At 42.8% G+C, this 25589-nt stretch overlaps 1 protein-coding gene across 1 annotated transcript; it reads left to right on the forward strand.

Annotated features, from left to right (window-relative positions):
• The first annotated feature begins 11197 nt into the window (after positions 1–11197).
• Positions 11198–25035, forward strand: LOC111872936. Its single transcript, XM_023867236.2, has 3 exons — positions 11198–11298; positions 18451–18571; positions 23933–25035. The coding sequence occupies exons 2-3, from the start codon at positions 18453–18455 to the stop codon at positions 24843–24845; spliced, it is 1032 nt and encodes a 343-aa protein (XP_023723004.1). The 5' UTR covers positions 11198–11298; positions 18451–18452; the 3' UTR covers positions 24846–25035.
• The last annotated feature ends 554 nt before the right edge of the window (positions 25036–25589 follow it).

Below are 25589 nucleotides of genomic sequence, written 5' to 3' on the forward strand. Positions count from 1 at the left end.
TAATAATAATAATAATAATAATAATAATAATAAATGATACCTGCTATAATATTACACACACCCATCTCGTTTACTAATTACTCTATTTATGTATGTTTAGTAGATTGTAAAATTATTTCAAAATAAAAAAATAAGAAAAAAAAAAGTATCATGTTCCTATCTGGTTACCAGAGTGCAGAAAAAATCACAATATACCAGATGGTAATTATTCGTTCCTACATTGAATGGTACCCCTCGTGTTGGAGGCTGGGTGGATCTAAGAACCGTTATAGACGGTTCTACCCGGGCGGTAATCAAACCCCAGCAGTAGAACCAGCCAACTGTTACTTTACTGGGTGCTTTACCATTGCGCATGGCTAATGGACATTAAAACATTTCATGCTGAGTCAAGATTTGGAGTCCTATCCAGAGATGATGCAAGGAACGTAAAGTACAGCTGTCCCTGTGCTTAACCAATTAAGCACTATGCTATGAAGACGTATAGAGGAGTGGATGTATAGACCTACGTATATCTGACTTTGGCACTAGTCGGAGGTGAGTGGTCAGCTTCACGCCCCGGCCGCTTTACCCCCGGGACCAATTGAAAATGAAGCAGAAATAAAGGTCGGGATCCATTTTAAGGTTACATCCATGTACAGGTTGAAGGACAAAACTGTCACGCGCAAGGAGTGACTAAAGACGGGGCTTCGATGGGCAATCGGATTTATTGAACATTTTAACATACAACCAACCCGAGACTACACTTTAAAATCACTACCACACACAGACCAGTGTCCTCAGGCTGTTAGAATCTTCACTATTCGTTGTTTGGTAGCAGCATTCAACGCCAGACGTTCCCCTTCCTCCGGGTTCCCGAACTATCGGCGGCCTCAGTTACCAGCTTCTAACAGCAACAGATTACAACAACTGAGCCCCAGTAGTCCTCTAGATAACTCACTAACTCACCAACCATCTCTTCACCAGATAACTCTAGCTTCTAACTTGCCATGATTATAACATCTTGGCACGGATCGCGTAGAGAACACCACTTCCCATTATACTAGTAGTATAACGCACGCAGTCACAGGAGAAAGACACAACAAAGAGCACAATACACATGAATGTAGGAAGAGTGCTCCCACAGACGAGGATTGGCGTGATTCGCGTATTTGAGATACGACGTAAGGATGACGAATCCTGAAAGGTTTTAATATTTAAAATCTATTATTATACATGACGAATATATATTTCAGTCATTTTAATATGAAGACATCGGGGCATGCAATGCAGTAGTTAGACGTGCATAGAGAAAAAGCACCTGAAGATGGCACATTAGTGCTGAAACATGTAGTGCAAAAGAGAAGAGTAAGGTGAAAAAGTGTGTGCATTGTAAGACGGTTAGCATAAACCATGGACATGAGACAGTGCAGATGTGATCAGCTCGTCGCAAGGCCTCTACCTAAACACAGGAAAACACATATACAGAATAAACGCATACACATACCAAACATCCATGCCTTGTGTGGGATTCGAACCCACGATCCCGGTTTCCGAGCGAGCGAAGACAATACATACCTTAGACCGCTGGGCTACCGTGGCCGGCATACAAACGTAACTACTGGATTTAATCAACAGAACGTGGTGCTGCGAAATCTCACCATCCTGTTTATTAGCCAGACACCTCAGTGCCCTCAAAGNAAAACTCCCCTTTTAACCGGTCTCCACATCGAGAATCAAAACTCGGGCCCATCGGAACACGAATTATAGGGCTATCCCAACCAAGGCGAATGGTTGCGCGGATAGAAATGTAACTTCCCCCCCCCATTAGCTCTACAGACCCCTTTGGCCCTGGCCTCTTCATTTTTCAGTCTCGTGATCATTTTAGAGACGGTAGGACTCCTTGGAGATGTGATCAGCTCGTCGCAAGGCCTCTACCTAAACACAGGAAAACACATATACAGAATAAACGCATACACATACCAAACATCCATGCCTTGTGTGGGATTCGAACCCACGATCCCGGTTTCCGAGCGAGCGAAGACAATACATACCTTAGACCGCTGGGCTACCGTGGCCGGCATACAAACGTAACTACTGGATTTAATCAACAGAACGTGGTGCTGCGAAATCTCACCATCCTGTTTATTAGCCAGACACCTCAGTGCCCTCAAAGGCTGGATAACCACCTGCCTATGTCGAAATATATCATTCAGCCGCTATGTTCAGTAAAATAAAAGGCACAGCGCCCTGCTATTCACCTAGCAGATTTCAGATCAGCTTCATTAAAATCTCATCAAACAGACAAATATTGAATGAACCCGAAAAACGTATTTTTTATGTCATCATCAAGCCGACCCGCATAGTGCAGGTTGATTTAGTTCGCATTATATGACGGTACCAAGCTGTACTGTTTTTGTGACCCACAGCGTGACAACAAAGAGAGGCATTCGAATGCAAATATTTCCTGTTTTTAGTCGACCACTGAAAAAGCTAATCAATTCCCTGCTTTACTAAGGACCCGGCGTTGTATGAATTGCTTGGATGTTCCGGTTTGCAAAACATTCACTGTAATTAAAGCTCATTATGGAGGAAAAATAACAATTTTCTTAATTGGGAGATCAGGATGAGAGGAATTTCTGCTGGAGTTTCCGTCATATAATTAAACATGCAAAGGCGTACACATAATTCCAATCTTCTCTTTGTATTAATACGTCTGAAGGATGGTATTTAACTGCTACTCCGTGATGCAGGAATTTCCTTGAAAAGCCTACTCAGCTGCTAAATAAATTGGATGCTTTTATGGAGTCCAAAGGTATTCAGACAAGCTCGCCGGTGTTTCTCATCTCGAGCCAGTTAAATAAAGTCCACATATTCATGCACTATCCTAGGCCCATGGTCTGGTGTGGACAGTTTTTAAAGTACAACTTCTTTTCGTGCTCGTACTGTTAATGTTCTGCGTTGTCACTCTTTAGCAAATGCCTCCTCTACAACACGTTTCGACCTTATATGGTCATCATCAGGCAGTTACGTAACTGCTTCACCGTACTATTGTCTTAGTTCATTGTTCTAACGGACGCGGATGTGATGTATTTGACGTTTATATTTTCTGAACATACAACACGGTATTGTGAGCTGTATCATATTTGTCTACGCTATACTGTTCAGATCCACTACAATCACATCTGGTCGACATCATTTAGTAAGGATTCTCAGCATACATTTTGTTAAAATTGTTAATTCAGCACGGCTTTGTTCCGAGATTAACGGCCGTGGGGAAACGTTACACTGACCACGTGACACCCTCTATCCGCAAAAGTTGACATCAAATATGCCGACAAGCGGCGGTCGCTCGGTCGGTATAGTTCGCTTGCGGACTATAGGCCACGGAGTTTTGTTTGTTACATGTTGCTAGGTTAATGAGAACATGACGGAGCGAAAAAGTGAGTTGAAAGCACATACACACAATGAAGGGTTGGCTTGAGAGTTAAGTTTGTGGAATGGCCTGACGCCTCCATGAATCAGTGAGAATCACCTGCTAAGCGAAGGACTCGCGACATAAAAACTGGGTACGAAATTAAGAAAAGAAATGTGCGCAGCAGTACACAGTAGCATGGACATATCTCGTCAACACGACGCCTATCTGCATCAGACGCGATGGCGAAGCTATACAAGACTGTCTAATTAGCTAAGCTGCCAACTACATGGTACAGAATCTTCCTGAACTATAACCTGGAAGCTACTGAGCTAGTCAAGGTATTCTGAAGATTCATCAATGTGCTCATAAAAGCTTATTTACGGCAAGCCAGTCAATGCACTTCACTTCTTTTACATCCATATACTGTTTTCTTTTTTGGATTTCATTACTTCTTATTACAGTTTACTTGCACACTAGTAAACTTGAAGTTGTTAAAACCTGTCATTGCGAAAATCATACTTAGATAGCCCCAAAACTGGTTACAGTTGTCGGTGAATACCCGTGTTATAACAACCCAGAAGCCTGCAGTCTGAAATAGAGGCAGCATTTTTCCCCTGAAATGTCGGTATCCACTTACTTACAAGACCAAACAGTGTCACAACCCAGAAAACCACAATCCGAACAATGTCGTACAAGAAAGCTTACGAAGTGAATAAATAGCTGATACACCGTCCCTCGTCACTCACGCATTTTCTTCGGTTTCTCACAAACGCTAAATATCTTATCAGTAATCGGTCAATTACGTCGCAATCGCATTTATGGTCCCCAATAATCATCCTCTGTATTGGATAAAATAGTGCACAAGATTCATGGCAGTGAAATTCCTCGACAATTATTGTAAAATTATGGCATTTCCTACAAATAAGTATATATAAATAGATACCTCCCAGTGCGCTGGCAATTCTTCATAATTCCAAACAAAATGTCTTAGATCTTGGTTCCCACAACGTACTGTTGAACGCTCATTTGGATATATTTTGCATCTCCTCATCTCACAGTAAAGTTCTCCTTGCGCAACACGTCACGAAGGCGAACCGGAACCTCTGTGTATTCTTGACCTCAGAACTAGGTGGGGTCAAAGGTCACCTTTAAGTATGAGAAAGAACCGCTCCGTACCGTCACGAGAAGATGCCAGGTGGGCCCTAGAGTTGGTATGGACTAAACAGCGAATAAGAAAACCCTTGCTCTTGACGGTATTTGAACCTGGCCGTCTTCCTGTAGTCAGTCACATTAAACTAAACCACAGAAACTAAAAGCCGATTACAGTGGACGCTCGGTCTAAGACATGCACTTTCTTCGCTCACTCGAACACTGAGATTGTGGGTTCGAATCCCATTCCAGGCATGGATGTCTACTGTATGCGTTTATTCTGTTTGTGTAGGCAGCGGCCTTGCGTCGGGCTGATCCCCGGTCCAAGGAGTCCTATGGACTGTGTACTGGCTCAAGAAACTGAAAAAGCGGCCAAGGCACAACAAAAGTCTGTGGAGCAATAATAATAAGAATTAAAATCCCTGATGCGAAGGTACATCAGTTTCGCACGCCTGCTGCGCCAATATGAACAGAACCACTTCCCTACCCTCGATGCAAAGCAGCGCACGAAAAGGGCTATGTCTGGATCATCATAATGAAACTGTTGTTGTTTTAGCAGCAATGCTCATATCCAAATGAATCCTACGTGAGCAGCCGATAGGAGTGTTTAACAATATAAATATGGACTGCTTTGCTTCTGATCGACATAATGTTTCTGTATTTGATGTTTCGGGTATCATTTCATTGTTACTCGTTGCTCCAATTCAACTACAGCATCGAAATTAAAATCTCCCTTTTCGAAAATTGTTTTCCCTCATGTGGAAACTCTAGCAATATTATTATTAAATTCAACGGTTCCGTAATATTATTGCTGTACCTTGAGTAAACGGCAGTACGAATGCAAGTTTTTTAATCAGAACGCGTGCTACACTAATACGGGGCTGTGCTTTACATTATATGAACGCCGTTGGGAAACAAATGTACAGCTCTCGTCAAGACAAATAGAAGAACGTGGTTTAATAAAAATCCTTACTGACTACAAGCATTTAATAAATAATTAGTAATCAAACGTCGCGAGCGGTTAATATTGGAGAACTAATTCGAACCTTGGGCCAGACATCACGTACCCCTCTCCTGCGAATTCCCGTAGTTCTTTTAAATTAAATTCGAGTAATGGGGGGGGGTGGAGTCCAGCTGGGTCCACTCTGCACGTCGGCCACTGACTGGCCTGTTGTACCTGCCCCGGGTGATTATGATGATGGAGAATTTGTTGGAATGAAGATTGGCAGGGGAAACCGAAGTACTCGGAGAAAACATGCCCCAGCGCCAGTTTGTTCATCACAAATCCCACTTGACCAGACCAGGGCTCGAACCCGGGCCGCAGCGGTGGGAAACCAGCGACTAACCGATTGAGCTATGGAGCGGCCTTCCCGTAGTTTGCTTTAACCGCTTAGAAATCTTAAGATTGGCCATAGAAACCTCAGTATGCCTAACTGACGGACAGCTGGAAAACTATTCCTGCAGGAACATGACGCGAAGAAGTGTCTTCCATCAGAGCCTGGAACTTCTCACGGCTCACAGCAGGTTCTTGAAAAGGGAAAGGATCTATAACGTTCTTTTTCAACAAAGCACATTACACATTGACCTCTGATGAATCATTCACATGTTCAATAATGTCGTGAGGATTTCTACTCCCCGAAACATGGCAATACTTCCTGTTCGGCTGTTTCACACATACACAAAACGGTGCTTAATCAGGAGAAAAAATCGGTTGAGGTAAGTCTCGTCCTCTTCAATTCGGGAAATCATTTCTGAAGCAAACAGTTTCCTCGAATCCTAATTTGTATTTGTCATTCCTGGATTAAGAATGGAAAGTACTTGGAGAGTGGCCTCTTATGTATTATTATTATTATTATTATTATTACTGTTATTTTTCAATTACACGTTCACGTTTATGTGTATTCGAAAATCTGTAATGAATCCAACATAACAATTACCTTATTTCACCACAGCCACCACCACCACCACCATCATCATCAAATACGTTCGCCTTTTTGTGAGGGGGCGAGATAAAGGAGGCCGGTGGTCAGAATAACCATATTTATTATACTGCGATATATGCTATATTTCCGGGACTGAGATTATGATTATTATTGTGATATTGGTAATGATACTCCTTAAAAATGACGACTGTCAGCTTGACAGGTTATTTGGATTATTCAACGACGCTTTTAAGAGGCACACACTACAGAGCACCTAATAACAGGAAGATCGTCACGGTCGCGTGCTCTACTAGTTTATACAAGCCGTACACTATTCGGCCAGTGTTTATGTAGAAGCATACTGACGTCCCGTTGGCGTGGAGTGTTGGATCCGCCGCTAGTTTACGTCTAGACAAATGTGTTAATGATAAATCTGTAACGAGGCGGATGTAGGCAGCCGTACCTGCTGTCTGGGTATACCAGTATTTGCCCGGGGGGGGGGGGGGGTAAAATGCGACCGGCGCGTAAGGCTNAGTATACACCATCGTCAGAATCCTTTCAAGTCTAACCAACTTCCTGCCAACATTCGAGACCGAGCCTTTCCGCACACGAAACAGTAGCGCTAACCATCCAATCAAGTCATTACAATGATGCAATTATGACCACTAATGACTTTAACACGTGCCCTCCTCTGATCTCTACAAAGTCCGTTGCGCATTTTAACGTGGACTCAGTAGAACTTAGATCTTGCAGTAAATGTACGGTAAGGCCTAATACTAGCTTAACAATTGGGAAACATACTTCTAATTTCAGCATTCTAGTATCGTATTTAATCAATGTCTGTTCACGCAGATCACGACTGACGCAAATGCACAGAAGAGAGATACTTTTCTTTAAGAAACACAACCAAAAACTTACACATCTCCTTCGTCCTTGCTTGTAACTGGTCACACCATCTGTCAACAATATCAGGAACTGCTTAAATACAGCCAAAATCGGCTCCGAATACACAGAAGGAAAAGCGAACAATCAACAGTACACAACTCGCGGCTAAAATACCTAACAAATGCTCAGAAAATTTGGAAGCGATAGTAACAAATACAAATAGCATTCACGACGAAATTACGAGCAGATTAAATCAGAAGAATTTTGGTAAAATATAGCTCATAATCTGTTGTCCCAACTTCAATGTAAAAGCACGATAATAAAACACATAAACTTAACTTTACATATACTTTAAATGGCTGAGAAATTTTGTCACTCGAAGTAAAGGAAGAAAGCAGACTGAATACGCGAACATGGAGCTGATGTAAGACGAGGAACGTCGTCATTTGTACCCTTCGCCCAATGTTACTACGAACGATCAAAGACGATAAGATTGACAAGACGTGTAGCACATATGGGATAGATGAGAAATGTATACAAACTGTAGCTTTAAAGACCTGATGGACAAACTATTTGGATGAACGATGGCATAAGAATGTTACATGGGTTAGAGATGTGAGAATAATATTAAAAGGATCTTAAAGAAGTATATTGAGAAGGTTTGGACTAGTTTGACCTGGCTCGGGACAGGGAGTAGCAGTGGTCTCGTGTGACGGGTTCCACAAAAATCGGGGAATTCCTTGGCCTGCTGAGCGACTGTTAGTTTCCGAAGAACGAAGTCTCACGCTGGAGATCGGGCCCAAGGAATTTCCGCGACAAACGTCCCCCCCCCCTTCAACTCAGAACGCATGTCATACTGGGTTTGTGGTTACAGAGAATTAAGCCATACGGAGCTTGTCCTACCCTTGGTGGCAAGTTCAGCTCCCCCATAACTGGCCACAATACAATATGGCTGGATCACATGACAGCACTGACACGAATTTTCGGTGTAAAGTTGGAATGATGTAAACATGATTACGGTCTAGTAATGCCATCCATAGCAATTGATATTCATTCTGAAGGACACTCAGTCGTCATTTATTTATCTCTAGTATAATCAACGAAGCTTCCATTGACTCAGACTACAAGTAAACAGCGCTGAATGACTGGATGTAGTAAATAATAAATCGTAAAGGGCGTGAAGGAAGTGGCCGCGGTATCATCCGGGCATGTGTCTGGAGGAGCCGAGGAAAATCACGAAACTTCTTAGTCAGGATGTGCTGGCCAAAATTTGACTCAGAGCCCTACCGAATATAAGTCAGAAGCATTACCGCTTGAGCTAACTTACTCGGTAAAATAGTTAACAGATTTATACAAAGATTTCTCATTTTGACTGTCACCAAAATCTTACTGACGGTTTGTCAGTGCATAAATTATGAAAACACTATTATATTGAGGACCAAGAATGGAACACCAGCTAATAAACAAAGCCTTTTCCGTTCATGCCTACGTCTTCAATGTGGACTCTTCCTATGAGGCTTACCAACTACGTATTGTATGCATTCTTTGTTTTCTCCCCCCGCATGCTACATGGCCCGTCCCTCTCATTCTTTACATGATGTAGAAATAGGCACATAAAATATGTTGGCGCTAGAACAAGTTTAGACAAAGTATACAGAACAGCATCTTTGTCATAACACATAGCTTCTATCTGGAATACAGATCAACAGACCATCAATGTAACCAACCAACCAATCATCAACCTAAACCAAACCAATGATACCAACGAACCATTCATTAAAGATGGTCTTATAGCTCAGGTGGATAGTCGCTGGCTACTCACCGTGGAGACACGGGATCAGTCCCAGGGTAGTCCACGTGAGATTTTGTTCGACAACGTAGCACGGGGACAAGTTTCTTTCCGAGAACTTAGGGGTTTCCTTGTCAATTGTCATTTCCTCAATACTCTATATTCACGTACCATCTGTGGCTGTTACAAGGCCCACTTGATGTCGAAGTATCAAGGGACTCAAACTCACACCACTTCTGCAATTAAAACTTACCATCCATAAAGGCAACCTCATCAAGAAACGAACGAAGCACTGCCAATTAACGGAACATGCAATAAATCATATCAACCAAAAATCTAACCCGCCATCCTGAGGCTACAAGGTTTTCCTTAAGCAGTTAAAGTTATTCGCCGATCTAGAGCATGAATTGTATGCGCCCGCTCGAGCACTGGGATCGTGGGTTCGAGACATGGATGTCTGTGTGTAGGTAGCGGCCTTCCGACGGGCTGATCTTCCGTCCAAGGAGCCCTACGGACTGTGTATAGGTATAAGAAACTGAAAAAGCGGCCAAGGTTCAACAAAAGGACTGCAAAGCCATAGACAGATAATTATAGGTATTCCCTGTCCTTCATGTAAACATATTAACAGCCCCGTCCTCTGGAAACGCACCACGGCTNGAAACTACGTTCAGCCTCTTCGAAAGAAACTGTACCTGCCTATATTCTTGTATCCTGAAAGAGCAAAAATCTATGTAAATTAATAGCTTTCCCACTTCCTGTAAAGCACTGACAAGTTTCTTTTACACGCTCACAATTTCAACAGACATTAAATTCGGCCCAAAACATCAATACATGCAACAGAATCATCATAGGATACCAAACCGAGAAACTTTACAAATTCTTATGTCGTTAGATTTCCTTGCTTCGTCTGTGGTAGGACAGATTTTAAAAAGGGTATACAACGTCAAATTAGTTCCACTGAAAAACAAAGATAAAAATATACAACTGATGTTTCAACCATTTATACGGCGAAGCAAATATAAATAATACTTCAGTGATGGTTCTTAGCTCCCAGAAAACACACCGCATGTCCTTTACAATGTCATTCGTTAATGTTTACAGAAATAATCACTTTTTGTTCTGAGGTATAAAATAACTCCACAAAAAAATCGTGGACGAAATGTAATATTATTTACGTTAAATTAAACGGCATACATAGTTACCACTCTCCCACAAAAGGTTATAAGTAATCACATATAGCCTCCTAACTGAAGCAAAATTAAATTATTCTTACGATCTGGTTACTTAACGACACTGTTTAACTGAAAGTCAAGCTGAGCTGGGAATATAATGACGAGTGGTTAACATATAAGAATTTGGACAGAAGGTGTCGTGGCATATTACAAAGTACTTTCTCGGCATTCTTGTAGAGGAACTTATGAAGATCATAACAGACTTAAGTCATGATAGACGATAACCCAACCGAAATTAAAAGTGGGTATCTCTCCAAAACAAAGCAGGAGCGTTAACTTTCACGGTTATGGGACAGACGGAGAGACAATACTGAACAGTACTGAGAACTGGTTCAAGCTGGTTCAGAATCATAGAGGTACTATAGAAACATTTGGTGATAGCCATGTTTTTCGCCAGAGTTCAGGTATAATTCTCAGGAACCTCAAAATGCACCATACCAACTGCTTGTTCTTTTAATACTGTTATAAAAAGAGGAATTATTCTGAAACCTGAGTGAATTTAACACTAAGGACTATGTTTTAGTCTGGTGTATATATGTAGTCTCATCCCCAGAATGCCACGTACAGATACAAACAAATCTCACCAAGAAGAATGCTGTCTTCTCGGATTTGGCGCCATGTAGATATTGCGCGAACCGACGTTTCGGAGGAATGCACTGCCTCCACACACAACATCTACACGGCGCCACATCCCAGAAGACGGCATTCTTCATAGTCACCGCAGTGAAAACCTCAAATCTTACAAATGTCGCCAAGTTCGCAAAACGAGTGTCGGAACGAGAAGGAAAACAAGCAACAAAAACTGCGATTATGTGCTCAACGACCTTCCTGTGCCGACCACAGCTTCAGAGCTGCAACTTCCAGAAGATAACCAGTTCTCACAAGGCAGAACGTGCGGTCACACTCCACCTTCCTGCAAGCCAGGAGGTAAGCTCAAACACAACTGCTCTCACACATCGGGTCACTTACTGATGTGTCTAGGCATCTGACGAGCAAGTCAATACTTTGCGGATTTTTAGAGGCAGGTAGGTTACCAGCTGTCACAATATTTAGCTTAGTGATTCATGTCTGTATCCAGCCAGCTAGATTATCATATGTGGGTATCTAGTAAGTAAACATTGTTTTTAATTCGCTTAGTGGGGGGAGTCCAACTGGGTCTACTCGGCACGGCGGCCACTGATTGGCCTATTGTAGCCTGCCCCGGGTGATTATGATGATGAAGAATTTGGTGCAATGAAGATTGGCAGGGGAAACCAAAGTACTCGGCGAAAACCCGCCTCAGCGCCACTTTGGCCACCACAAATCCCACTTGACCAGACCCGGGATCGAACCCGGGCCGCCGCGGTGGGATGCCAGCGACTACCCGCTTGAGCTATGGCGCGGCCAGACTATCTAGTAAGTAATTTAGATATGTGCCGGTCACGGTAGCCGAGCGGTCTAAGGCATGCACTGTCTTCGCTCGCTCAGAAGCCGGGATCGTGGGTTCGAATCCTACTCAGGGCATGGATGTTTGTGTGCGTTTTTCTGTGTTTGTCTACAGGTAGAGGCCTTGCGACGAGCTGATCGCTCGCCCAAGGAGTCCTATCGTATGTGTAAGATTTTGAAAAACTGAAGTGAACGGAGTTCATGGAGGTACGCCTAGGCCCACTGGGGCTGTAGTGCCATTGAAAAAAAAAATAGATATGTAGACAGCTAGCTGGTTACTTAGTGCAGTGAGTAAGCAGTTAGTTAATCGTGTAGTTAGGTAGTTAGTATAGTAGTTAATTACTGTGTAAAGAAATCATAAAGGTAGATAGCTCGTTAATTAGCTAATTAGTTAATTAGTACTACAGGGTACTCTTATGGTCAGCTGCGTATTCGTTGGCCTGAAACTAGAAAAAAAATAACTTTAAGGTGGAGACAGGTCTCTAGGCATACTTATGGTGGAATTGGCATTACCTTACATTTTAACGAATTGTGTAATACGCCAGCTTTCTGAGGTCACAGGTGATCACTGTGGTAAAACAGACACGTGACAGAAAGATGATAGCGTCAGGATCACCTGTTCCACTGTCCCATAATACGACAGAAGTTCCTTCCGTTATTTTCGTGCGATTACAAATGCATGTAATTAAAATAAGTACCGAGTGTTAAAAACCTGCTGTTGCACATGTGGGATATAACGGTCTATTATTACAACGAATATGCATTTCCGTTAGACATGCATGAATACTTTTGTAATATTGTGTTTTCATTACGTGTCGCTTCTTCCAACGATTATTTTTAGTTTTAACCATCGTTCAAAACATTTTATCGTGTTTGAACTCTGCTTTGTTATCCTGCATTGCATGTTCCCACACTTCTGGTGCTGGGTTCATGGGTACAAAGTAGGGTGGTGACAACCTTCCGATTGTGTGGGTTTTTAACTTCAGCTGTGTTGAAATGGATGGGAATGTGATGACTGGGGAAAAGCTAGGAATTTTGGAGGAAGAGATCTTGGCCTATTTCAAAGTACTGACCCAGCATTAGCCTGCAGATGCTGAAATAAACATCAGCCATGAAAAGAAACTGTGCAAGAATGGGTTCAGCCTCACCAGAAGACAGTGTACTCTGATACTATCAGAAAACATGTGGAACTGCGTTAAAACGTAGGGCAATTACGGAGGAACTGAAACATGCTATGACTATACATTTATGTTGCCAATTTATAGTTAGATTCACAGCGGGCGCATGATATTCTGCCGCCATAAGCGAGTTAACATTTTGGCACCAATCTTATCGTGCAAACGGACAGTATATGTTGCTGTAAGGCTTTATCCTAAATCGTGTCGCCTTAAGAACCCGCATTCGCGCCCCGCTGATAACATTGTTTCTTTTACTTATCTTCGTACAGCTACATACCAATGGCGTGGACACGTGACAAAAATTCTGGCCAACCGAACCGAATTATAAAATTACAACTCTTGGAACATACTTGAACTGGGAGGCGCGCAATACGAGGGAGGGTAACTGTTCACAAGCTCCATTGTTTAATTCCACAAACAGTATTAATAGTGGCTTCACTGTATGTCCCTTCGTGAGTAAACAGAGATCGAATTCAAGGTGAAAGTAATCACTGCCGATGTTATGCTGCAGTGAATGAAGAAGCACGTGTGTTACCATCTGTACCAAAAGTACAGCACAATTAAAGGAGCAACTGGCTGTGTGCTCCTGTGTTGTTACAGTCCTGGGATTGAGTATTCGAATCTTGTTCAGGGCACTGATTTTTATGCCTATTTTTTTTTTGTGTTGTCCGGCGAGGTAAGAGACTTTGTGATGGTCTGATTCTTCATTCAAGGAGTCATACAGTTTGTCTTAATAAGGAATTGGAAGGCTTGTACAAACAGAACAGGGCAGCCATTAAAGGACAAGAATGGGTAACACGCGATGTTGTCTTCACGTTCGTTTACTGCAGATAGAATCTACAATGTCAGAGATATCGTAAATAAAGGTAGTGTTCCACTGAGTCACGATTCTGTTATTAGAATTTTAAGTTCTCATAATTCTATTGTTGAAGAATCTTAACCCATCACAAAAAAGAAAAAAAAAGAGTAACGTTAAACACAATGAGGCACAAATTTATTTCTTGTGCTTCTTTAAAACGTCAGAACCGCTTCAAAGAAATGTATTTCGATCTTAAGCAGACTATATTTTATGTCCGTGCTGATGTTTGTGGGACAAACCGTTTTTGATAAATTTGATTCTTCTGAGCTTCACATAACGTCGACTGATCCATAAAATTCGATTCGTAACTCTGAAGATCAAAGGCGAGAGGTCAGATGGGAAAGGCCTTCCTATTATGCATTCATTTTAAGCCTTCGGCATAGACAGCAGAATATGTTTACACTGACCTTGGAACTTAGGAGCCGGTCAAACAAGACCGGCAACATGCTAAATAAACAAAAGAAAGAAGATGGTGGCAAAGAGGATGCAATTAAGTACTAAGAAGAAGACGACGATATGTCGTTAAGTGCAAACTAAAGGTTCTTGACAACCTTTCCGTGACCAACTGACAGGGTTGCAGTCAGCGGTGTACAGAGTCACTACGCTATGATTACTCCCAGTTCACGGCATGTTTGATTACGAGCCAAAACAGAAGTCTTAGAAAGTACGTTATTAGATTACGGTGACGCTACTTCAAGGAGATTATAAAGTTATCCCTATAACTGGCCATGGAGGCCCCTAGGATTGTTAGACGTCGGGGCTCCCCGTTTTCTAGACAATCGGCTCGCAAATGGCGGCGAGGTTGTCAGCCTTACACGCCGGCCACCCTTTACCTCTAGGAATCTTCCTGGTACTCATTTCTGTTAGGCCCCCCATACACACACAGTTTGGCCTTCCGATCGACCTTACAGGCAAAACTGTGACAGTTTACCCCCTCCCTTTCCTCCCCATACACGCGCAGATAAAGCGGCAGGCTTCATGCCACAATCACGGTCTTCCAGCCTATAATGTTGAGTCACACACGTCACGTGCTACGGTCCTGCAGGCAGAACTGACGGACTGACGGGTTTCCCACAGGCCAACAGTCCAAACGATTGGCCGGCCGGCCGCACCACACACGTCAGTTTTGCCTTTCAGTCTTCAACTGTGCAGGCCGAACTGGAGGCCAAACTGTGTGTGTATGGGGGCCCTTAGCCGCTAAGTCGACCCCAGGGCAATAGTGCGGCTGGAAGGATTAGGTCAATTTAAAAATCCAATGACCTCATAGAGATTCGAACCAGCGACCTTCTGGCTTGCAGCATAGTGCTTCAACGAACTACGCGCCCGCGTGCCCCTCAAGGAGATTATATATTATCGAATAAAATGGGAAGCTGCTGAATATGTACAGAAGTATAAAAGGGTGCTCAAGGCCCATATCAAGGTACCGCCCCAGCATTCACCTGGTGCAGTGGGGAAGAAATGTTTCCGCTTTGCAAGTGATCAAACTGATATTCGAATTCTGAATCTCTCTATTGCAAATTTAAAGTTCGGTCTCTCTTCGTTCTTCGTAGTTGTACGAATTTAAAGGATATTTACGACTGAACGAGGCCAAAGCAAACTCGATCTTCAGTACCAATGGAGATGACAACATAAACCAGCATTACAAACGGACTTCTCGTACTTAACTCGAGCGACAGGTTTCAGTGTACACATAGCATTCCATCCAACCCCGTTATGGAGTTAGGAGATGGAAAATCCGGACGGATAGACGGCACCAAAACAATGTAAACTTCAAAGACATGGTCCCGTTGTGACCATTCTACTTTGCTCTGCAATCCTGGTGGATTAAGATACACTTCAGAGCAGGTGCCAGGTTTCAGACCGGCAAGATACTGTGAAGATTTTTATACACATACCTTCTCCTTCTCTCACATTTAACAAAGTCTCTCTCTCTCTCTCTCTGCCTTGTTCAGTTTAACAACGCTTCTTCAATTACACATATCATCGAATGGAAGGATAACCGTGAATAACAGACTGCGAGGTTCCGTACATAGGAAGGCTCTTATAGTCAGGAGAGTGCTGATATCAACTGGTAATTGCTCCAAGTTTTTACTTAACCACACGGATTGGTACATACGTAAACAAAGATTATTATTAACAAATATTTTAACTAAAGGCCCTAGTCTTTTAACTGTTTTATAATATGGTGAACTAAAATAGCATTTTACCTAGATGAACACCCCCAAAGGCAGCGAAATATCAGCCGACACTGATCGGGTGGTTAATAAATAAATAAATAAATATTAAAATCAAAATGATTCTAATAATTGTGTTACATACTACTGAATAAATACATATAGACTAGTGTATATATATTGTGAGCCGGGATAGCGTAGTCGGTATAGCGACTAGCTACGGGTTGGACGACCAAGAGGTCGGAGTTCGAGTACCGGTAGGGTAAAGAATTTTCTCTTCTCCACGTCGTCCAGCCATGCTCGGGTTCACCCAACCTCCTATCCAATGGGTACCAGGGGCTCTCTCCCCGGGGGTAAAGCGGCCGGGGCATGAAGATGACCACTCACCTCCAACTAGTGCTGAGGTCAAGAAAATGTGGATGTATACACACACTCCCCCATACGCCTTCATGCTGTAGTGCTTAATTAGTTAAGCGCACAGACTTTACCTTTTACCTTGTAATTCCAACATTTGCCTGGAGAGATTAAAGAAAATTTTGAAAAAAGGACAGCCAACCTCGAGACCAAGAATCGAATACAGGGCGCACCACTAATACTGAGCACAATGTATTCGAGCGGTAATGAGTCCAATTCGTATCTGGGAAGTGAGAGGTTCTGAAGCTATTCGTGTTTTTCCTTTAGTTTCTTCAGGCATATGCGAAGATAGCATCTCACTGTGAAATATGGGCAGTTTATAGGCAACGACTAGGCATTCACTGCCTAAAATGCCAGAATAGCAACCAAAAAGCGGAAGTCCATTGCTAGGCAACACATCCCCGCAACAATAGTACGTCTACTGCTAAGCAACCGAGGGGTAAACAAGCTTCATCAGCAAGAGGCCGTGTTTTCTGTGTGGTCCTTGCGGAGAATATATAATTACAGCCTGTAGCGAGGATTAGATCACCGTCCTCTCATCAGAGAGGGCGCCCCACAAAAACAAGACCATAAATGCCAAACAGTAACAAATATCTGGTCATGAGCCCCAGCCGGGGCTCGACAGCAAGACAGGCAGACTGACGGACCGTCAGTCGCAATATGACTTGGACTTGAATTAGATCAGAGTTGAGTTGAGAGTTCAGTTCTGTACGGGAGGCTGTGAAGAAAAGAGTTAGTTGTAAGAGTGCGGCTGTGAAGAGAAGTCTTCCTATGTAATTCAGTGAGACTGCTGTAGTTCCTGTGTTTTAATTCCGTTACCAGGAGACGATTAGTGTGTGTGCGTGTGTGTGTGTGTGTGTAAAACAGTGAATTATAAAGTACAGAAATAGCGATAGCGCTACAATTAAGTGCAAATGCTGATTATGTGTATAAGGAGCAAATAAATCCATTCATCCAATCCAGAACCGGCGTTACTAGACACAAAAAGACGTGATATTATATTAGGCCACGACCGCTTTATTCCACATCCTTTCCGATTCATTATTCAGTAATCATCCAATCATTCAATGATGCAGTCTCCGTTACTGACAGCGTCTTTGAACTGCTGACAGATAATCACTAAACCGCGACGTTCAAGGTACTGGGAAATTCAAAACGATGCAATCAGTTCCCACCGCCAACAGAACTCCTATTTTGCCACACAAAATCTCATCTTTATTACGATCCTATATATGTATATCCGGTGGAAGATGGGAACTGCTCTTACTGGATGTTGCAGTCTTACATGTGGAAGACGGTACGAGGAGGCATAAGCCACAAAACAAACCCAGAGCTTCGCTATCGCCTGACAAAGAACCGGACGCAGTGTCACACATGCGAGGTTACTTTAATAGATATAAATAAACAAAGAAACAAATAAAAAATGACGAATGTAACAGTTTTCCTTAAGCTGATGACGTTACGCGATCTGTTTACATACGCCCTCCCACAATGTACGCATGCGTACAGCTAATGTTAAAATGGACAGAAGTAACGTCAGACAGTTGCACAGTTACATGCCAGCTTAATGGCGAGTAATCTGTAACTTGTAATCGTGTCATATTAAAGGAGTGATTCTCGAGGTTGTTGTTATATCAAGTTTATCAAATACAGAGGCACATGAAAGGAGAGTAGGTAAATATCTGAAACGAAAATGTCGTGGATTACTTCAAAATTTTATCCTTGCATTATACTGAAGAACACTACCTCGAAATTCCTGTCAGGAAAACCGAACTGACTCGTGATGTCGTAGTTTTCTTCCATCCTAACACGCGAACGCAGGAACAGCCCACCCCTTCCCCCTGAAATTGGCCACAACCTGTTCCACTCCATTACTTTCCTACGTATAAAATCGTCTATTCTGTGCCAAGTAACTTCTGAAGTTGACAAACCGTACCTAAATATACAATGAACCAACGAGCGATGCATGGGGGGGGGGNAGCAGTGCTACATCCATTACATGTGTGTATAATTGTGCTTTTATTTGCAGAAATGCATTGGTCGAAGTTCGCCGGTCGATACCGACCTTTCCTTGTAATGATAATGATGGTGGTAACTCCGACAACTGGCTTTCCTCCTCCGACTTCTGAACCAACCACATGGCCTCCAGAGTAAGTACTATATTCTAATCAACCGAAATAGCAACCAAATATCTATATAACGGCTACACTAGTAAGGGCCGCGCCATAGCTCAAGCTGTTAGTCGCTGGCTTCCCACCGCGGCGGCCAGGGTTCGATCCTGGGTCTGATCAAGTGGGATTTGTGGTGGACAAAGTGGCGCTCGGGCGGGTTTTCTCAAAGTACTTCGGTTTCCTCTGCCAATCTTCATTCCACCAAATTCTCCATCATCATCATAATCACCCGGGGCAGGTAAAACAGGCCAATAAGTAGACGACGTGCCGAGAGGACCCAGCTGGACTCCACCCCCCACTATGCGAATTAAAAAAAAATTACTCGAACGGCTGATCGGGGACAATATGCTACAGGTAAGTGTTTTCCCGATTTCTTTTACAGTACGGTAAAATAATTTTCGTTAAGATACAATGATCAGAGGGCACGCAAGAGCGGAATTTTTGGGAGACAGTATATGTGATTTGTAAAGCGTAAGTACATCAGCTATACAAGAGGACGACTGTACGAGTTTCGACAGTTTTTGCTAGCGCATGCTGTAATAGATACAGTTCTTAATTTCGCGAAAATCGGCGAGGTCTGTAGGGAAAATATTTTAAAAGACGTAACTACGTATTTCATAGATACCCATACCACCATGTGTCTAAACCCTTAAATGATGTGGCCCCGAAAATGAAAGTGAACCAGACTTGCATGTGCTATTGCTCGTACAATAAATATGTCGTAGACTTAACAGTTTCGTTAAAATCTGCCCAAGAACTCAAAAGATAAGTAATGGATCCGTAAGTTTTTTTTATTTTTTTTTAAGTAACTGCATATTTACAATCTGCTCTCTTATTTGTGGAGCATTAAGTAAATCTGTGGGTGAGTGGCATGAGTGGAGCATTCATCCTCTGATGAATCCCCTATCAGTCTTGTTGATGGTTGATATTGTTTTCCGTGTCTTCAGCGGTTTCGGGGAGGTCAGTAGGCCATTGCCGTTTTAGTCGCCTTGGCACCTTTGGCGGAGTATTCAGGGCCGCTATGAGTTTGTTGCTATGTCCATCTAGCCGTGCGCTGTATAGTCTCGACAGTCTGCGAATCTCGTCACTGACGAAAGGAGTTTGGAGGTCGTTGTGAAGAGATAGGTTGGACACATACCAGGGTGCATCTGCGACTGCTCGTAGGATTTTTGACTGTATTCTCTGTATGATTTTTGTATGTGACGGTTTAGCACAACCCCACAGCTGGATCCCATAGGTCCATATTGATTTAATGATGCATTTGTGGCCCTTATAAAACGAACGAAAATTACACGGGCCTATATTCACGTAACAGATTTGCCGTATGAAATACGAAGTTTTATCATAATCCGTAACATGACTCCAAATATACTGAATACATAAAAGTCAATTCAGTTACTTGATATGGTGGTCCATAAAATGAGCCAAAATCAACACGGCTCTGTAACATATCAGGCAGTTCAACATACTGAACATGACTGAAGTCCGCCTTGTAGTTTTTGGCGCTCTTGCTTGCGGACGGAAAGACAGATATCCAGGCATGAAAAATAATATCAGCTCTTCGAACTCTCTTCCGAAATTCACCATAAAGTGATGAGCTGTACAGCTGTAACTAGGGACTTGTTTATCGTAACGGCAAAGCAGGAAATAACGATAGAATTACGTAATCGGCGAAGACTATAAAAAGAATCAAGACTAAATCGGGATATCCCTGCGGCAGTTAAATCCAGTACACACATTCGCAACTTCCTTCTCTAAGATGAATATTTTCATAACGCTTTCCATTTAAAATTCTGACCGTATATGCTGCCCCGACCCGGTCACGGTAGCCGAGCGGTTTAAGGCATGTACTGTCTTCACTCGCTTGGAATCCGGGATCGTGGGTTCGAATCCCACTCAGGGCATGGATGTTTAATTTGTGTGTGTGAGTTTTTCTGTGTTTGTGTACAGGTAGAGGCCTTGCGACGAGCTGATCACTCGCCCAAGGAGTCCTACGGTATGTGTAAGAAGTTCATGGAGGTAGGTCTAGGCCCACTGGGGCTGTAGTACCAAGGAAAAAAAATATGCCACTTCGTCCATGTGTACTAATGCACAGCTGATGCACCTCAGGTATTACGTGACCGGGTATAAGGGCGGAAGTTGCATTGAAGCAGGTTTTATATGAATACTTCGGTTTCTCCTACAAATTATGCATCCACCAAGCATTCTACAGTCATTAATAATTCCGTCACTGACGCTATGTGCTCTCGATACAGATACAGGACCATCCCGCTCTGGAACCAACTACCTACAGATGCTGTAAACCAAGCAATTTTAGGAACGTGATAAATAAGGCGATGTGAATGTGTGGGGGAAATCATAACAAAATGCAGTGAAGGGAGGTGAGGTGAGGTGAGGTGAAGGAAATGAGAGTGCCTCAGCTCATGACGTTATGTATTTCATTACTGTTACCATTAGTGTATAGTATACTTATTTTTTAATATAATATATAATTGTAGTTGTAATAGTATTCGTTGCATTCATTGTGTGCAATGTGTTCTTTATTGTTGGTGTAGTTTTGTGTGCTGTTTGAGTGTGGTGTGTTATTTGTGTGTTGTCTTACTGTAGTACCAATGTCACCGGGTAAAAACCAATTTGCAGTTAAATAATAAAATTGAAAACAACGTCAAATAACAAACTAAAAAAGAAAAATTAGTAGAAACTTTTATTAGAATATATTTATGGCACATAAACCTCAAAAATAGGATAATACTTTCATGAGTTAGCTTTTGGATTCCATAACTGCAGAGAGTGTCTTTAAGAGCCCAGTAACTACAAACGATGTTACACCAACTGCAGAGATCATTAGATATCGATGCAAATGACTGAATGATTACGATGAATTACATGGAACTGCGGAAGAAAGTCATGTCACATTTCAGCACAGCATATTATCCTGCTATTATCCTGGAAAGAATGAGGAAAATTCCTAGAAATCTCACTGAGTTCCGATCAAGTGTCTTCCGATAACAGAATTATTTCCGCTTGATGTAGGTGTTGAAGCTTTTGGGGAGAATAAACGTGTTAAATTCTTTTGGGGCGATGAGCTGTGTCAATGTTGAGTTGAAACGAACGATTCAGAGACCTTTTCCATCTCCATTATCAGGGTCGGTATACTGAATGACCACACTGTAGACCCCTGTCAACATCACACAAGGTGTGCACGTTACGAGGAACATTCAATATAAAGACAGTTCACGCCCCTCATAAGAAGAGTTCCTACATACTAAGATCAGTGAAATATGACTTAGGACTAAAGTCTCAGATGTCTACAATATCCAATGCTAATGTGGGGGAAAAAAAATGTATATATATATATAGGACAGACAAGTCGAACCACTGTAAAGGTGTAGAGGAAATGGCCGACATTTATGTTTGTATCAGCCGGACAGGTCCGCAGTGGTAGAACACAGCACTGAATCGGACCATCGAATCAAGTTCCTAGTGACCGAAGTAACAGCGAAGACATTAGGCTACAAGGACCGACTTGTCAAAGTGGCGCTAGAAATAAAACTACATCCGAGAATATAAGTAGATAGGAAAGATTGAAGCATAGCAAAGCCTGGATTCCCAGCACCAGATTATTATGGTGCTCCAACGTGCATGTTATCAATAAAATCCCAAGAAGGCGAACACACTGAAGAGCATGTGCTACAAGGAAGACAAAATAACTGACAATAAGGATACCAGGTTAAATGACATGGTGATAGGTTAGCTTCTGCTGGGTGACCGCACAGTTTGACTCCGCCGTTCTGTTGCGTAGTACGCGAACAGAATGAGGCATCGATTTCAGAGACTATACACGTATATATCAGAGACATACAGACATTCGCTACATCGACCCTAATCATGGAGACGGGGTAAATCTCTGAAACGGTGGTTCTAACTCAACATTCACTTGGCTGATCGCCCGAGATTTTGGCATATTACCGTTCGAGATTAATTTTTTTTAATTCGCTTAGTGGGGGGTAGAGTCAAACTGGGTCCACTCGGCACGGAGCCACTGATTGGCTTATTGTAGCCTGCCCCGGGTGATTATGATGATGGAGAATTTGGCAGAATGAAGATTGGCAGGGGAAACCGAAGTATTCGGAGAAAACCCGCCTCAGCGCCACTTTGTCCACCACAAATCCCACTTGAGCAGACCCGGGATCGAAGCCGGGCCGCCGCGGTGGGAAGCCAGCGACTAACCGCTTGAGCTACGGCCCGGCCAACCTGCGACCGTTACTGCGACCGTCCCAACAGAAGGTATTAATGGTTTTCCTCAGTGCATCAAGGCGAAAGTCGGGGTGGTAATGTTGGGCAAGCCATGGCCACCTCTACTGCTAAAGCCTGTAGTACCGAATGGGTAAGAGGCTAAGTGGGCTCCAAAGCGACTGGGCACGTGGTAAAGATAAAAATGCAAAAGCCCCTACCGGAAATCTCACTCCAGCAGCCTGGCCGTCACAGGTTCCTGATCTGTAATTCATCTACACAAATATAACTCTACGTCCTTCAAGGAGAAGGGGAATCACAGCGGTCGCTCACACAAGAACTTGTAAGCAACAAACTCAAATTAGGATTTACACCGGCAACATTCTTCGGTCTGGAGAACACCTACATTTAAATGCAAGGCAAACAACTTCTTTATGCCTCTCTTTGCTGTTGATTCTGCCAACCATAGATTTGCATCTTCAATACAGGGACATCATTAGTTTAGTTCAGTTGGACTTCGTTACACATGTAGAACTGTGTCCACAAAACACCGTTTTTTGTGGTAAACAGAATCAGTATATACAAACATACAAACTACAATACATACAAACAAACAGTACGTACAAACAAATTAAACTCTTTACGATAGTTCACTTACTATTACTATCACTACTAAGACCGCCAGTAGTGAACCGTCGTTATTTCTGCTCTCATTCAATTTTCTCAGTTTATATTTTAGCTTCCGGCCAATCTCGGGGGGGAGGATATCATTATATAATAGGGACGCAATAAACCGAAGACTGCACGAATAACGTGCATTTTCCCCCTTTTGCCAATTTGCAGACGAGCTTAAATAAAATGATAGAGCTAGAAAAGTAAAGAAGATATATTTAATATCTCTAGTTATTAAATGAAAGGACACGGAAGCCTGACATGCACTGTTTCTCGCGAACACCTTTTAGATACACGGGAGATCGGAGACACATTGCCGAAACGTCAGCTAGAAAGCAGCTCTCCCGGGACGTCAGCCCCCGAATTATGTAATAATACTGATAACTTATTACCTAGACAACCACTAAAGTATACGTTTATAAATTGTGTTCACAGGCCAAACTGTATCGAAGGAACTGGTAACACCAGCGTTTGTGCTTGTGACCCTCAATGCGCACGGTATGGAGACTGTTGCCGCAGTTCCCAATACTTCGTGCCAGAAGAACAACGCCTGGGAGCCTCCCCCTTCAAGTGCACGACTCTTTCCAAAATTTCCTTGTATGCAATAATGACATGTCCTCCAGACTGGACGGACTCATACACTCGCAACCGTTGCGAAAATCCCGACACCAGTTACAGCGACCCACTGCTTGACGCACCGGTGACAAGCACGAGTACCAACATCACGTACCGCAACTGGCACTGCGCATATTGTCACCGTGATCTGGACGCTAACACTACTGGCATTTGGGCAGCTAAAATTCTGTGCCATATTGAACGTGGTATGCCATCTTTTTTTGTGTCTGAAGACACAATTATGAAATATTTATCATACGATACTCATACTTCACAGTGGAATTTTGATATCGACAAACATGACTTGGAAACCGACCCTGGCATACGTATTTTAATTGAACCTCAGATAGAGCAACGATATAAATACAAGTGTGACTTATTATTCATACCCGAACCAAATGAATTAAAAACAGCTCGGTTCTGCAGAACTGACATTATAGCCGAATGTTCTACGAACTGGAAGGGTACCGAGGAACACAGACAATGTAATGCATACACGGCTCACATATGTTCTGGCCGCAAAACATATCGAAACCACCATTGCTTTCTTTGCAACAACTTCACTACTCTACAGCAATGCGGAACTTACGCTGAGTACCCCACTGCACCAACACTGGAATACGGACCGCCATTCTCAGCGCTGCTTAACTGGAAGAGACTGAAGAGGAGGACATGTGCATCATCCGAAATATACGACCCGCTAGCCCGCGTCTGCCGAAAAGTATACGTATAGTCAGTTGTGGAAATGATTTCTTCCTTTGTTCCCTGAAATTAACATTCATACATAAGCTAATGCTGACTAACACGGCTACATCAAAGTCACTTAGCCTATAAGGCACAGTTCACACTAAATATTTTTCTTACTGGCTTTACAGCCCCCTTGGGCCATGGCCTCTGATTTTCAATTTCATGATGATTTTACAGATGGTAGGACTCCTTGGACTAGTGATCAGCTCGTCGCAAGGCCTCTACCTAAACACAGGACAACACTAACAGAATAAACACATACACATACCAAACAACCATGCCTTGTGTGGGATTTGAAACCACGATCCCGTCTTCCGAGCGAGCGATGACAGCGCATGCCTTAGACCGCTCGGCTACGGTGACCGGCTAAACATAATTATTCCTAATTAATGTAAGCAAGAATCAGATATTGTTAGCGACTATATAGAATTGTTACTGCTTCAAATGCACTGCATTTCCATGTGATTATGAACAAGGGCGTACACCGCCAGGACTACACACACAGTTACTGCTATCATATTGCGAACTTTTCAGGATCTAGTAATCGGGTATGAATGTTTCGGAGGAACATGCTTATGTCCTGAATACACAGGCAGCATGATGCTTACACTTCGGAGCCTCTTTATCGTCCAGTCATAATTCGACTTCAGAGCACTTATCGTGCTGCAACATGAAGTCCATTAATTCCCCTTTGCAACAGTTTACAAACTGTTCCCACAAGTATAATTTG

The sequence above is a fragment of the Cryptotermes secundus genome, unplaced genomic scaffold, assembly GCF_002891405.2.
Source record: "Cryptotermes secundus unplaced genomic scaffold, Csec_1.0 scaffold407, whole genome shotgun sequence".
Taxonomy (NCBI): domain Eukaryota; kingdom Metazoa; phylum Arthropoda; class Insecta; order Blattodea; family Kalotermitidae; genus Cryptotermes; species Cryptotermes secundus.